This window comes from Canis aureus, chromosome 14 (genome assembly GCF_053574225.1).
Source record: "Canis aureus isolate CA01 chromosome 14, VMU_Caureus_v.1.0, whole genome shotgun sequence".
Taxonomy (NCBI): Eukaryota; Metazoa; Chordata; class Mammalia; order Carnivora; family Canidae; genus Canis; species Canis aureus.
In genome coordinates this window covers 46,929,939-46,944,910 of record NC_135624.1, presented here as the reverse complement: position 1 = coordinate 46,944,910, position 14,972 = coordinate 46,929,939, and the positions used below count along the sequence as shown (strand labels likewise).

The window sequence follows — 14,972 nt, the reverse complement described above, 5'->3', positions numbered from 1 at the left end:
CCTAGGTATCTTACTATTTTTGGTGCAATTGTTAATGGGATTCTTAATTTGTCTTTCTGCTTCAAAGAAGCATAGAACAATGGAGAAGACAGTTACTCTACACCATGGCTCTGAAACACCTTTGCTATTTCATTGCTGTGGGGTAGTTAGGATTGCCCCACACATTGCTGAGGTGAAGAAGAGAGCGACAATATTATTACCACTGACACAATATAGTAAAGGAACACTGTTGGTGGCCTATTTCAGAACAGACAAACAAGAGGACTGGAAATCGCCCAGTGGTGGTTCCTTAGTTATCACGGGCAAGAGGGAGGCAAGCAGATGGTTTGGAGTTTCACTGAGGGCACCGTCCCTTCTGCTTCTTGGCCACAAATCGTCCGACTGAGGTGGGTTGTGGTGAAGGAATTCCTACCTTCCTGTGAGAGGCCCAGGTTTGACTTCCCAAGCCAAACCAAAAAAAAAAAAAAAGTATTTGGGGAGGCAGCATGGCATGGGGCTTGGGACACAGCATTTGCAGCCTGAACGTTCTGGGTTGGATCCAATCTCTGCCTGTAAGGACAATGTGACCTGGAGAAGTTATCTAACCTCTCTAGAATCACAAGATGGAGCTGATTCTAATTTTCAGGGTGTTTTGAGGATCACCTGAGTCAGTGTCGGTGAAAGCCCTCTCTTTCACGTATCCGTGTGTGATGTCTGGCACACTCACTCAGGGAAGAGTAATCACATAATTAGCATCTATCAGTTAGTGTTTGTCATGTTCCCATATCTTTTCCAAATGCTTTCTAATAACTCATTTAATCCTCATCATCAATTCTTGTGGCACTATCACGGTTTTTACTGTTTTGGAAACCAGGAAAAACAAGGGAGTGGAGAGGTTAAGTAATTTTCCCCACATTACCCATCAGGAAGGTGGTACAGTGAGGACATGAACTCAGAAAGCCTGGCTTCAGGGTCCAAGTGCTCACCTGCTACACCCTCCTGGTGGCAGTGATTAGCGTAGGCACATCTCCCCCCCCCACCCCCCAAGATGGTTTGGAGGTGGACCCAAAACTAGTGCCTCTTCATCTCTTGGGAATTGTTAAAGGAGAAGAAGGGAAGGGATTCTTTGAAAGAGAATTGGAGCCCAAGCACAGGCATGTTCATATGTTGTCTGATAGGAACTTGGGAGTAGTGGGAATTCAGCACCGTGGGTGTCTTACATGTGTCCTGGGTTTTCTCCAATACATCCTCAGGGAGAAAACAAATCATCAAAAGCTTTTACCAGGTCTGAAGCAAGATTATTCACTAGAACCTCTCATTATCTTCCTTCCTTGCATCCATAGCACACATCAGAAGCTTCTATTAAGTTCTAGAAATCATGGGGATCAATATCAAAGCCAAACAGAAACTTTGGCCTAAAGCCCAATATTATGAAAAGCAGACCAAAAAAGAGCAAATTGTGCCTTTTGCTATATTCTCTCTTGCATTCAAATTGCTTCTCCCTCCCTTCTGGTTTCCCACCTGACAAATGTCTACTTGCCTCCCTAGGCCTAGCTCAAAATCCACATCTTGGGAAAGGCACTTTTTGCTCCTCTCCAGCTGGTCAGTAAGCGCTCGTTCCTTTGAAGCCTCCTTCATGTATGGCCCTGGGACCTGGCCTTCGAGTAGAGTTACTCTTGTTACCCAAGCAGACTTTTGGCCACCCAGGGACAAAAAAATCGTGCCCTCTTCATCTGCAGAGATCCTAGCACAGACTCTGGCAAAGAGTAGACACCAGATAATTATTTGGCTACACTCCTGATCTGGAAGTGGAGAGACGCTGACCTGTACACATCCTGGTTTTTGGTTTAAGTGGTAGTTTGTTTAATTATATGGACGCTACCTTTCAGGATACTGAATTCCCAAGCTACTATGCGCCCCTTTCCCATTCTCCTCTCTGAAGAGGCTTCTTTTTTTCGAGGCAACATAGACACATCCCATTTGAATCACTCCCTGGCATAATAAACAGCTCACCCTACATGAGTCAGCAACTTAGTATTGCTTTTATATAAGGGGAGATGAAAACACTTGTGCAATATGTCCAAAACACGTTTCTAGGAAATGCTGCTTTAAAAACTCAGGCTTTCAGATAGAACAACTTATCCAGCCCCTTGCGAGGTCTATCCTTATTATTTAGGCTTCTGGCACTGTAAGGCGTACACGTAAAGAGGGCTGTTTCCACGGAAGCACGCAGCACAATCAGAAAACTTCATTTCACTTTAACATTTTGCTGACACAGTAGGAGGACTCCCACGGTAGTTAGGGACTTGGGGTTGTGGTGCCAGGCTGCCCGGGCCTCACGCTCGCTCTGCCTACGAACAGGTTACACACCTGTGCTTCAGTCTCATTACCTCCAAAACGGTGATTGTCATCAACTTATAGGGATTTCATCAGGATTCAATGAGCAAATCCAAGGGAAAGTGAGGAGCACCAGTAAACATAATTACTATTTTTCTCCAGTGTGACGGGGGTTGGGGGGTGGGAGACCATCTGTAGAATTTCAAAGGTTTTTGTACAAAATAGTAACCGTAGCCATGGAAGTTATACCTTGGTCTGTGAGAAACAAACTTAAAGTTTATTTCTGGTGTCTAAGGATTGGTGCTTTAACAAAAGACGATGGATTGCTCCAGGGTCCTCACTAAGAGAACGCAAAGGGTATTTCAGCTGGTGTATCACTGAACGAGATGGGAATACCTGGGTTCTTTACTTTCACCACCACTTAGGTCCCACTGACTTCTGTGAATTCCTGTGTTTGTGTCATCTGTTTCTAGAAATTACTCTGCCCTGGCTTTGTGTCATCTCAGTCACCTAACTTAGAAAGTGCCCTTCAAAAAAGACCCTGTTTATTGCTGCACTTTTCAACAAATTAAAATTTATTTCTGTTCTAAAAAAAAAAAAAAGGGGCAGGAGTATTTGTAAATCCCCACCATGAATTCACATACGTAGTTCCTTATCTTCCAGGGTATCAATTCCTCTTTTTGGATGCCACGTACAATACACCTCATCTCTGATCTTTCCAGATGTAGCCAATATTCACGTTTATAAAGCCATAGTGTCTCACTGTTCATTACACGTGGGCAAAAGAACTGCAACACCCAAATCAAAATGTCAAGAATGAAAATATCTCTATGCACATGAGGGGGAATAGAGGCTACCAATACTATACCCAACTGTAAATAATTCTGATGTGGCATTCTCCATGTATACTAATTGAAAAAAGTCCTGCGAACTATTAAGAAATACAGCAAGTTGCCGGTGTCTTTTACTAAAGGCATTCATTCATAAAGCAAGAATCTTGAAAATGGAGAGTTATTTTTGGAATAGTTTTCTACTACTGTTGTGTGGGGAAAAAAAAAATCTGAGTGTTCCATTTTGGGTACTTTCAACATTAGGAGAGAATTAGTTGTGATACACTAGAATTTTTAAAAAGTGATGACCTATTTTGATAAGCACAGGAAATGGCTGAAAAGTCTGATTTCATGGAAATAAGAATGGAGCCCTTTCCCAAGGCACCCCCATTCCCTTAAAGATCAGGGTTTAAGATGTTCATTCGAAAGTTGCATCTAGGTAGTAAAACCCATGCTCCCTCCGGTTGGCAATGAAAACCTTGTTTTAAACTTTCTAAGAAGTTGGTTAGGTTGGGTTTGGCTTCACCGTACCCCCGGGATGACACGGATGGTCACGAGGGCTCTGAGATACCGGTGACTAACGTCCACTGCTGTTCATTACAGGGTGACAGCGGTGGGCCACTGGTTTGCGAGCGGCCTGGAGGACAGTGGACATTATTTGGCTTAACGTCGTGGGGCTCTGTCTGCTTTTCCAAAGTCCTGGGGCCTGGAGTTTATAGCAACGTGTCCTACTTCGTCGAATGGATTGAAAGACAAATATACATCCATAACTTTCTCCTGAAGTAATTCCAAAGATGACGAGAGACTTTTGCCAGCTACACTCAAAGAAAATGGCCTTTTTGACTGAGCAGAGCTTCCTGCAGAGAGCCGTCCAGAAGCACTTGTCATGGACAGGGACGCTCAGCAGTGCACTGCAAATTTTCATGTTTGTTTTGGTCTAATTTTAGTCTTTTCAGCTTTAGTTTTCTCTTATTTCAAGTTTAATGACAGTCTTTAAACAACAAAGCAAGGCAGATTTTGTTCTTTTGCCAGCCTTCATCTTGACCATAGTACAAAATTATCAGCTCTGGAATAAGGCAGGTGCTAGGGCAGCAGGTTCTAGAAAATCCTCTTTATTCCAGTCCCCAGGAGGACACAGAGACCCAGGCTGACGAATCTTTGCCAGCTTTTGTTTCTCAAGCACAATTAGCAGAGTTGGCAAATCTTAATATTAATATTGGAGACTTGCTTTTGATTTATTAAGAGCCAAGACATTTTACATGCTTAAATTATTTACTATTACTCAAGTCTGCATAGTTCTGAAAACCTATGAAAAGACAGTCAGAGGCAAAAGACAAGTAGAGTAGCCTCCATTTCAGTGGCTGAAATGGCAGGACGTGCTGACACAAAGGTCGTTAGACGTCAACACTAGCCTTTAGCATTACAGGGCTGCACGCTCTGAACTTAAGTCAAGGATGTGACCTTACAGAAGGGTCTCCACAGAACCTTCCCTGTAGCCGGGATGTGTTCAGTGTGTTATCAGTTGGCTGACCGAGACCTCCACAACTAGATGGATATTTGTGGGAAACCTTTTGTTTTGCCTTATGTGACAATGAATTGACATTAAACTTTGCCAAAGGAAAACTTGCTTCGGCCTTGGTCCCTAAAACAAAAATCTAAAAATGCTTTTAAGCGCTTGGCCACTCTATGCACGTCAATTCCCGAAGTAACTGGTGGTTAAAGGTATTTCTCCCCACTGAAAAGCTGCCAAATGCCAATTTTCACACGGAAATAATCTGTCAGGCATCCATTTAGCCACATCGAAATGCCTTCCGAACAAGTTAGGACTCCCTGCTGACCTTCACCAGCAATTTTACATTTTTTTTTTTTTTGTACTTCTCTGCATGTACACACATTTCAGGTTTGAAAAGCTACCTTGACACTTTCCATGTTATGCGTCTCCTGCTCTGTGGTTTGTATAAACCTGTTGAGACTGAAATCCAGCAACGGAATGATGGACACAACTGTGTGAGAGCTGAAGAGCATACGTCGGTTTGGTTCTAGCTGTAGGTACATAATGTAATAACCTGTAGCTTCGCTCAACTTCTGTTCGGTCAAGTGTACCGACTGTACTTATTCTACATAACCCTTCATGCAAATAAAATGGTACGATCCTTCTTTTTAATGGACATGGAACATGGATCGCAAGTCCCAGAAATCCGTGCATCCCCCTAGAACAGTTGGCTCCCAGCTGCCGACCAATCCGAGTTCACCTGTCATGTGTCCCACTGGCACAGCAACGTGCTCTTTTGTCTTAGGTGATGGGTGACTCTTTGAAAACGAGAGGTTGCTAATACTCTCAAAGTCCCTCCAGTGTCCAAAGAAAACTTTAATCCTGGTAACAGCGCGAGGGATCTTTCACGTCTAGAGTACATCTTGGGAGCCTGATACAATTCTTTCATGAATCTTTTGTTATAAAATTATACCCCAAAATGTATATCATTAAATCAATTTTTCATGGTTACCAGGAGCAATGATACAATGCTCGGTTCCCCGAAACTTAGTAAAATACACTGAATACCAAAATGCAACAGATCAAATGGGCTTGGGTAACTCTGCGTAAAACTTATTTATTTGTAAATGAGATCCTTTAAAGCCTCACTACAGATCCCAAATCTCTTTTGCCCAAGGGCCAGACATGTTTCAGAATCCAGAATTTTTCAGAAATTAAAAAACACGACTTATCACCCAGTAATAAAATACATTTTTATAGCAAAGTATCTGAATAATTACATTTAAATAAATTGCCTTTCATCTGTTTAGGACATTGAATTTTGCCTAATTTATGAAAAATTTTTCAGCTTCAGAGCTCTTGGGATTTTGAATTGTGGCTAAGAGATAGTGGTATAAAATGAACACTCCAGACTTTCTTTTAACTTACATGTACGGATACTTGACATCCAAGAGATTGACTTTTTTTTTAGTCCTCTTGGCTAATTCTTTTTATCTTTAGATTCCAATCTTTTATTTATATTTGAGGGATGAATGGCAGCTGCTATGAGGATAACAGCTGATATGACATTACTGATTTTCCCATATAAGAAAAGGCCATTACAATATTCTGGTAAGAGGTGCCTTGGGATTTTCCTTCTAAATTCTGGTACCGATTACTGTTGGATTCAGTGGTAGGCACGGGAGTGATGACAGTTTTTCATACACATTTCTTATTAAACAGTTTATTTTTTAAAAAATCATTAAGAAAGCAGAAAGCAACTTCCAATAGCCAGGTGCGATTTTGAAAGTTCTAGCAATACATCTCTATGATATAAGACTATTTGCAGTAATATCAATTACCCAAAAAAAGTCAGACCAGGACAGATAGGCAGCAGGAGATGATGAAGCCCTGAGAATATCAGATTAATAGTCATAAGACCTTGATACAGACATAGAAGGAGATTTCAGGAAGGAGATTCTGGGTGGCTCGTGGCCGACAATTTTCAGATGAATACATGTTGAGCTTTAAAAGAACTCGACAAGAATTGATGACCTCCTAACATCTGAGCTTAGCTGGTAACCTAGTCTCTGTTCCAACGAAAGTGAGCATACATGATCTGCAACAGCAGTTCGCTTGCTGTAGACATTCCCATCCTAAAATGTATTTTTAAAAAACACATTTTTCTAAGAACCTCATGGAATCCTGAGAACCACCTGTATTAGTCTCAATTCATAACAGCTGATCTTTAAAGGTCACAGCACCAGAGAAGTTGTAGGGTACTGTAAAGACGATGAGCCCTCAGTCTCTTGAAGATTGTCTTCAAATTGATTGTCTCATTTTGACGCGGCTGTCGTCAGCTTCAGAACAGGGCGACTGGCCAAAGGGGCTCCAGACCAGCTGATTCAGTCTGCCTGAAGACCTCACAAAAGGTCTTCTCTTGCCTGAAAGCGGAGAGAGGAACACATTCCTCCAGAACCCTGGCATCCCTCTGCCCTTCCCCAGGAAGAATCCGCCTCAAGAGAAACACCGAACCGAGCAGAGAGGTGTATGCCTTACGCCTGCGGTCAGATGACCAAAGGCATCTTCCCGGAGGAAATAAAAATCCATTAATAATCACTGATTACGTTTTAAATAGTACAGTTATTACCCTACTTTAGGTACATTGTCACTTAAAAGGCTCTTTGGAATTTTTTCTCTAGAAATTAATGATTTGTAACATTTTTTTTTTTTTCACGTGGAAATCTCTTCCGAGTTCTAATGGAGCTAAAAACGACTTTTTCTTCATTAAAGAAAATTCAGATTGGAGTCTGCTTGTTGAAAACATTTCCCTGGAATCTGAGATCTCCCAATAAAATAAACAGATCTCAAATGAATCGCCCAAGAATTTAAAATAAGACAGTTTAAAATGCTTTCACAAAATCCAGAAAGTTTCATAAAAGCATTGGATTCGGAATTAAATAGTCCACCTCCCCAGACAGTTCAGGTTCAAACTCCAACCTCTCTTACAAATGTACGTACAAACATCCAGAAAGTGACATCATCACACTGGCTTTTCCAGGCACAGTAGAACGTCCACGTCCTTTCGGGAAAAATCCACCTCGTTCTAGCTTGACAGAGGTGCGTCTTCCAAATCTGAAATGAGATGTGCAACTGCAAGGAGGATAGATACCCTGTTTTGGTTTTGTTTTGTTTTAACCCTTCGAGGGCCCAGGCATCCCTGAGATTTTCTTTTCACAGAAGTCTGAGTCCAAAGCAGTTTCATGTACAGATACGCTTCCCCGCTCGACAGCTCTGGGAGGCGCAGGCATCCTGGCAAAGGCAGCAGATGGGCCAGGCGTGGCTCTCTTCTCTGACTTGGCAGCCGGGTGGTCAGTGTACTGAGCGGTCACCTGGCCCGTCGTTCCGGCCCTGCTCCACTTCTTGAGAGCTTCAGTTCTCTCCTCTGGCGTCAGTCTGTCCAGGTGCTGAGCCCTCAGAACTGGAGATGGGAACAGGGATCCCTGGAGAACTCGGTATATGAACCTAGGGGACAGAAAGCATCACAGAGTTAGAGTCGCCGCAAACGCCACACGGGACACACACATGTACTCCCCAGTTGGGAAACATAACAGGGTCTGGTGGCCCCTGGCCTCCTTGAGGGAAAGGGAAAAGATAAGGACGCTAGAAGACGGAGACTGCGGCCCTATTAAGTCAGTATATGTAAAGCACTTAGAAAACGGTGCGTGTTTTCTGCAAGTGCCCGTCAAGTAAATACAAAATAAAATCTTTAGAGGTACTAAAAAAATAAAAATAAAAATAAATAAATAAATAAATAAATAAAGTAGAGGTACTGATACTGCGCTACCTCACAGACCTCATGGTCGGCCACACGGGCCAGTACACGGAAAGTGCACGTAAATACACAGACAACGCTGGTGTTAGCTTCCTGGACTCCTGTGACACGGTACCACAAACGTGTCCCCTAGGGTCCCTCCAGGCCAGCATTCTCCTGAACCCTGTGGGTCCTCCACATGCGTCCTGGGGATCGTGCCGTCAGCCGGGGGGTCCCTCGGAGCTTTCTGACCGCGGCCCACCTCCTGTCCCGGCGGCTGCCGAGGTGGCTGGCGGGATCCAGGTCACAGTCCTCATGTCTTCAGCACGAGCCACAGGCTGTCCAGCCCCCCTGTTGGCCTCCTCTCGAAGGCGAATTCCCAAAAGCCCAACTCTTCCTGTTCACAGCTTCTGGAATCTGCATAGGCAGAGAATCCCCTAAATCTAGTTTCTCTGGGTTTAACAGGCCTTCCCCTCAGTCTCCTTTCTCTCCTGTTTTATGCTAAGCAGAAGGAAGAAACCAGGCCGAACCTTCACCACTAAATATCCCAGTTCATGGTTCACAAATTCCGCTTTCCACGGAGCAGGGGAACCCACTTCAGCTAAGTTTTCTGCCGCTACGCTGCCAAGATCTCCTTGCCTCAAATTTCCACTAACGCGTTTCTCATCTGTTTTTTTTTCAGACTCCTCGCCAGCGGTGCCTTTAACATCCACATCTCTAGCAACATCCTGTTGAAGACCTATTTTCTAAGCCGATGCGGTTTTCTCCACCTGTGCCACTTCCCACTCTGCCCTGAACCTCACCGGCAGGAGCTTCAGCGTCCATCATCACGCGCAGTCTGCTTAGAGACGTCTGCTGTGTGTCTATCTCGCACCCCTACATCCTCCCGGTCTCGGCCCATTAGCCGGCTCCAAGCCACCTTCACCTTTTTTCAGAATTTGTTATAACGGGCGCCCACCTTCCTGGGAACAGAGTCTGCCTTCGCTTTCTGGGGCTGCTGTCACAAATTACCGCGTGCTTCATGGCTTCGAACCACCAAACTTCATTCTCCCCACTGTTCCGAAGGCCCAGAATCCTGACATCAGTTCACTGAACCAAAATCTAGGTGTTGGAAAGGCCACGCGCGTTCCGCAGGCTCCAAGGACAATCCGTTCCTTGCCTCCTCGAGCTGCCAACTGCTGGCTTTCCTTAGCTCGTGGCCACGGAATCTCTGCCACTGTGGTCTGTGTCAAATCGTCCTCTGCCCCCCACCCCCTCTCTCAAGGATACATGGGTGTTTCGAGCCCACCAGATAATAGAGGATCATCTTCCCATCTCAAGATCCCTAACTTAATCACGTTGCAGGAGCAAAATCCAGAACATTCACAGGCTCCAGGGATTACAGATACGTTTGAGGGGGTCATTTCTTTCCAGCCTGCCACAACGGTATAAGAATTGTACTGTTAATGCTCTCGAGGGTTTTTTTTTTTTTTTTTTTCAGTGAAACTATAGAACTCTAGAGGACTTGTTTCTTCATGAGTTCTACAAGTTCATCTTGTTGTTAATTTAGAAGCTGGTAATAACAGTGAGTAGTGTAAAGCATCTCAGTTTGGCAGGGGTGTTGTTACGTACACAACCATAAACACCACAGAAGGACTCCAGTGGGTTTTCCTTCTATGTTTCTAGAAGGCACGCCCATCAGTAACAAAGGGAGCGTGCCCGCTGGGTCTTAGGATGGTGTTACAAACTGGGGGTGGCTGGCGAACTTTCCTCCAGTGGGCCAGACAGTAGTAGTTTGGGGTCTGCGAGCAAGACAATGGTTCGGGCTCTGGAACCATTCAGGTCTGCGGGTACAGTGCAAAATCAGCCGCAGACAGCACATGAATTAGTGTGTCTCCGTGCCGATACAATTTTATTTACTTTTAAAAACAGGCAGAGGGGGATGCCTGGGTGGCTCAGCGGTTGGGCGCCTGCCTTTGGCTCAGGTCGGGATCCCCGGATCCAGGATCAAGTCCCGCATCGGGCTCCCTGCGAGGAGCCTGCTTCTCCCTCTGCCTATGTCTCTGCCTCTCCTCTCAATCTGTGTCTCTCATGAATAAATAAATAAATCTTTAAAAAAAAAAAACAGGCAGAGGGCCAGATCTGGCCTGTGAGCCAGTTCGTCGACTCTGTTAGAGAATAACCTATGATCACCATTTTGACTCTCCTATCATGTCTTAAAAGGCAGAACAATGACGCTGCAAGGTGTTTCCAGCTAAACAGATGGATTTTATAACAAACAGAAAGAGACAGAGCCATAGATTAAAAGCCCACGCATACTTCTTAGCCATTTCCATCCTGGACCATATTAGAAATTCAAGTTAAACTAAAATGGGAAAGAGAACTGGACTCAGATACAAGAGGGACGTTTCCAGTGTTTATAAGGTCATATAGAGGCCGCTACTTGTCCCTTGGTACACATTCTCCTGTTTTGTTTTGTTTTTTTTTCTTTTAGAAACCCTTAAACTTTAGCCACTCACAGCCTACACACTGAGGTCCTAGTTAATGGGAAATGAGCAAGGATGTGCAACTCCTGAGTCATGCCATCACAAATTAAAAACAAAGCAAAACAAAAACACAAAAGAGGAAAGCTGCTTGCGCTCTCTTTGCTCTCCTTCTCCTTCCTGCAGGCAGGGATGCACTGAGGGTGAGTCATCTCCAGTCATGCAGAGGAGGGCAGCACCCGTGGGAGTTAGCTGAACAAAAAGTCAGAGGGAAGGATCCTCATCTAACCCTGTGGGTGAGGCTGCCCTATCTTTGGGGCATGGCAACCAGATGAGAATTTTCCATGAGAGTGAAAAGGACTCTTCCCGTTTGCTTAAACCAGATCTGTTCTCTGGTAAAAAAGAGATAAAACCAATGTTTTCTCTGCTATCAGTGAAAAGGACAGTCTGCCACCCATTCTCAGCAGCTGCTTGAAGAATTCTAAGCCTGTGATTTCACGTCCTCTCTTGATGGGGAAACACCATACCTGGGCAGAAGGGCGACGCAGGTTGTGAGGACACAAACCAAGTAGAAGACCGGATCCAGCATGTGCTCCTGCATGATCCAGTAGGGGTTGGATGGTGGGTTGCAAGTTACACACATGGCTCCGAAAACCAAGGCAAAGACAAGATAAGACAAGATGCTACCAACAATCACCAGCATGTGGATCCAGGTCTGCAAGACAGGAAAACACTCTCTCGCTGAGGGCTCTGCATCTGCAGGAAATCTGCCCCCTCGATGAGACAACGTGTCTAAGCAATGAATGAATGGTGTCATGAACCTCCGTGAACAAAACACAAAATACCAAAGAGATAAGAACACCTTTCATGAGTAGCTTGTATCACTGTTTAAATTCTGTAAAACTAAGTCAAATGCCAAAAGGTTAATTCGATGACCGTTCTATTTTATATTGTTCATGCACCGTGAGATGTTTGGATTCTCTTATTATTTTTTAATACAGTCGACTACCAATTGGTCTGTTTCTTCATTAAGGTAATACTCCAGTCCTCAAACTTTACCCATTCACATGGCTGGTAGACATTACCGTTCCTCATGGATATTCTAATTTCTTCCCACTGTGAGCATCTGGAAGGATTGCATTTGCTCACCCCCTAGATATAAAGCCTGGCCACATATCCTGGTCATGGCTTTGACCAATGAAATGCGAATGGAAGGAATATGGAAAACATCCAGGTTAGAGGCACAGAGGAGTTGGTGTGCAATTTTCCACACCGTCTCCTTCCCATCCGTGTTGACTGAGACATTCATCCTGGGGAATAATTCCAGATGGTAAAGCTACAAGACACAGCTTGGGGCACTGAGCTGCCCCCTCCGACAACAACCACTCTGAGTTATCTGGAACCTTAGCTAACTTTGTATGAGCAAGAAAGAAATCTTGTGTATCACACCTTAACCTACCACCTTCCTATCTGCGTATAGCTTGGAAGGTTTCTTAAACTGCCTTACTATTTAAGTAACTTCATTTAGGAAGAAAAGCAGATCACCACCTTAAATGCATTCTCGCCATGACCTGTCACGGGAGTGCTGAGTCTAGAGTCTGACGTTGGTCACAAAGGGAAACTGACGTAATTCTAGGTGTGAAAGCGCATCACCTTCAGGTTATGCAGCCCTCAGTGCTCTTCAGTGCAGGGGACAGCACCCCCTGATCTCGTGGTGTGTGTCCTAGTGGAATATGGCATGCTCTTCTGGGGGAAGCAGGGCCTTTATTAATATCTCCTAAGGCTACAATTTTCAAGCAAGTTCCAATTCTCTCCTTTTCCCCCTTAACCTTGCAAAGGATTTCCCCATGGAAGATCATAGGGGTCACAAAGACCTTTTTTTTTTTTGCAAACGAACCACTCAGAAAATATTGGCTAAATCCTGATGATCATGATCCTGCCTCTTACACAATGATCTGCTATTTTTTTTCCTTCTCAAATGTCTTCCCGTCTCATTGAACCCTATTGCCTGATTTTTTTTCCCTTTCTTCAGATGAGCTTCTGGCAAGTTAGCTAGCAGCTTGGGGGAGCTGGTGCTCAACACAAATTGAGACAGAGTCAAGAGAGGGGTGGGAGGTGCCAATGAGATGAGGAGCCAGAGCAGGAAGGGAAGCTGCTCCAGGGTCTCAGGCGGACTCTTACTGACGAGGGCCCTTCAGAGAAAAGGGGTTTAATGACATGTCCTTTCTACAGCAGACACCTTTGGCCTTGGCACCTGGCTCTCGCTCTCCTCCTTAGCGCAGATACCTGGCCTGTGCCGTCTTGCCACAACATCCTGCCTTTAGCTAAAGCCCAGGGCTGAAGCTAAGGAAACAGAATTCTGGCTCCAGGGACTAAACTCGGGGCACAATGAGGCAAGAACAGAAAGAGAAGAACTGCAATCAATTCAGAGCAGGACAGAGCAGGCCTGTCCATTAGCCTGTTCCCTGGACGTCTGGAACCACTCTGGTTGCTCAAGGCGGTTTTGTTTTGTTTCGTTTGACTGTGGTTCTTCAATATATTTTTAATAACTTTTCTATTTGCTCAGGTCGCTTTTGCTCATAACCAGTGAACCCAAACGGATACACTGATGCATTAGGCCCTTTGGAGCGCTCCTAAATGTCAGGACTGATGACAATGCCTAAGGTAGTAACCAAAAGTGCCTACAAAATTGTTTAAAAATGAAATCAAACAGATATTAAAACAACGCCAAATATTTTGGTTCTAGAATTCCCTTTACTCTCCCTCCCTGGTATTTTCAGATATTAACTTTTTACTATACTTTTAGGCTCATACAGTTTGATGAGGGCAGGTTATAAGCAAAGCAAGTGATGTCAAAAACGTTCCTTAGAAACTTATGCTTTAAAAATTACTATAATTTTATAGTGTAACAACACATAAAATTTAAACTATAACCTCATTCAGCTCTGTTTGAAACGCATTCACTACCAAGATGGTAAACATACCCCCGAATACTGGTTAGTCGTTTAATCATTTGTTTATCCACTCAAACATTTCTGAGCACCTACTGTGTACAGTCTGGTCCTAGATTCTGGTATATGGTGGTCAACACAAGAAAAATGAACCCTCCCCGTCACAGAGATTATAGCCTAATGCAGAAGATAAACATGAATCAGATAATCACATGACTGATGAATAATAAGAAATTATTATTATTGTGATGAAGGAAAACATGAGGATGGTATGAAAAAATAGAGGCTTAGGGAAAGCCTCTTAGAGGAAGCAGCATTTCTGCTGAGACCTAAAATAGTATGTAAGCCGGGTAAAGAGCAAGGGACCACGGGAAGAGTGAGAATATTCTCCTCAGAAGATATGGTGAATGCTAAGGACCTGACGTGGTAACAAGCTCACTGTATCTGAACCACTGAAGGAAGGACAATGTGGCTCCGATCAATGAATAAGTGGAAATGTGATTGGAGGGAAAAGTAGAGGCATCACTGCATGAAGTCTTGTAGGCCATCTTATTAGGGCTTTTCAATGTTACTTCAAGTACAGTGGAAAATCAGTAAGGGTTTTACCCAAAGGACAGGGACAAGGTATGATTTGTGTTTCAAAAGGAGGATTCTGGTTCTTTTGTAGAAACAGCTGGAGGAATCGAAAGTAGAGATAGGTGGGAAGTCTAAGGAGGCTGTAGCAGTAGTCCCGCAAGTGACATAGACGATAGCAAAGCCAATGCCAACAGAAATGAGTGACAGGTAGAAGTAATCACAGAAGTGGTTTACTCTCCAGAGATGGGTGGGATGTTCTGCATCTGCAGAGGAAGGTTTATCACAGAGCTCTCACTATCTGAATCCTACACATTAGCTTTGCTGCAGAGAGCTACTGTACAATCATTTTGATGAAAAGAATTAACTTTCTCATTAAATTAGCAACTAAGATTAAAAAAAAAAGACCTAGATTTAAATGAATGGTAAAAATTCCGGAGGTAAGAAAACTTTTTTTTTTTTTGTAATATGAGAAATTTTGTGATAAAATCATCACTTACTAAAAAAAAAAAAAAAAAAAAAAAAAAATCATCACTTACTAAAGTCAGTATACCA

At 43.8% G+C, this 14,972-nt stretch overlaps 2 protein-coding genes across 9 annotated transcripts in view; one reads left to right on the top strand and one right to left on the bottom strand.

Moving 5' to 3' along the window:
* CORIN (corin, serine peptidase) overlaps positions 1-5,314 on the top strand; it is a 235,731-nt gene extending 230,417 nt beyond the window's left edge. For all 3 annotated transcript variants that reach the window (XM_077847934.1, XM_077847933.1, XM_077847932.1), the window contains one exon: positions 3,750-5,314. In XM_077847934.1, the coding sequence (XP_077704060.1) occupies positions 3,750-3,932 (183 nt within the window). In that variant the 3' untranslated portion in view covers positions 3,933-5,314. The remainder of the gene's footprint in view (positions 1-3,749) is intronic.
* A 1,031-nt stretch (positions 5,315-6,345) lies between these two features.
* ATP10D (ATPase phospholipid transporting 10D (putative)) overlaps positions 6,346-14,972 on the bottom strand; it is a 98,745-nt gene continuing 90,118 nt past the window's right edge. For 5 of the 6 annotated variants that reach the window (XM_077847930.1, XM_077847925.1, XM_077847924.1 and 2 more), the window contains 2 exons: positions 11,421-11,608; positions 6,346-8,142 (listed from right to left, as the gene is read on the bottom strand). In XM_077847930.1, the coding sequence (XP_077704056.1) occupies positions 7,812-8,142; positions 11,421-11,608 (519 nt within the window). In that variant the 3' untranslated portion in view covers positions 6,346-7,811. The remainder of the gene's footprint in view (positions 8,143-11,420; positions 11,609-14,972) is intronic. The other variant, XM_077847929.1, reaches the window with a different exon arrangement.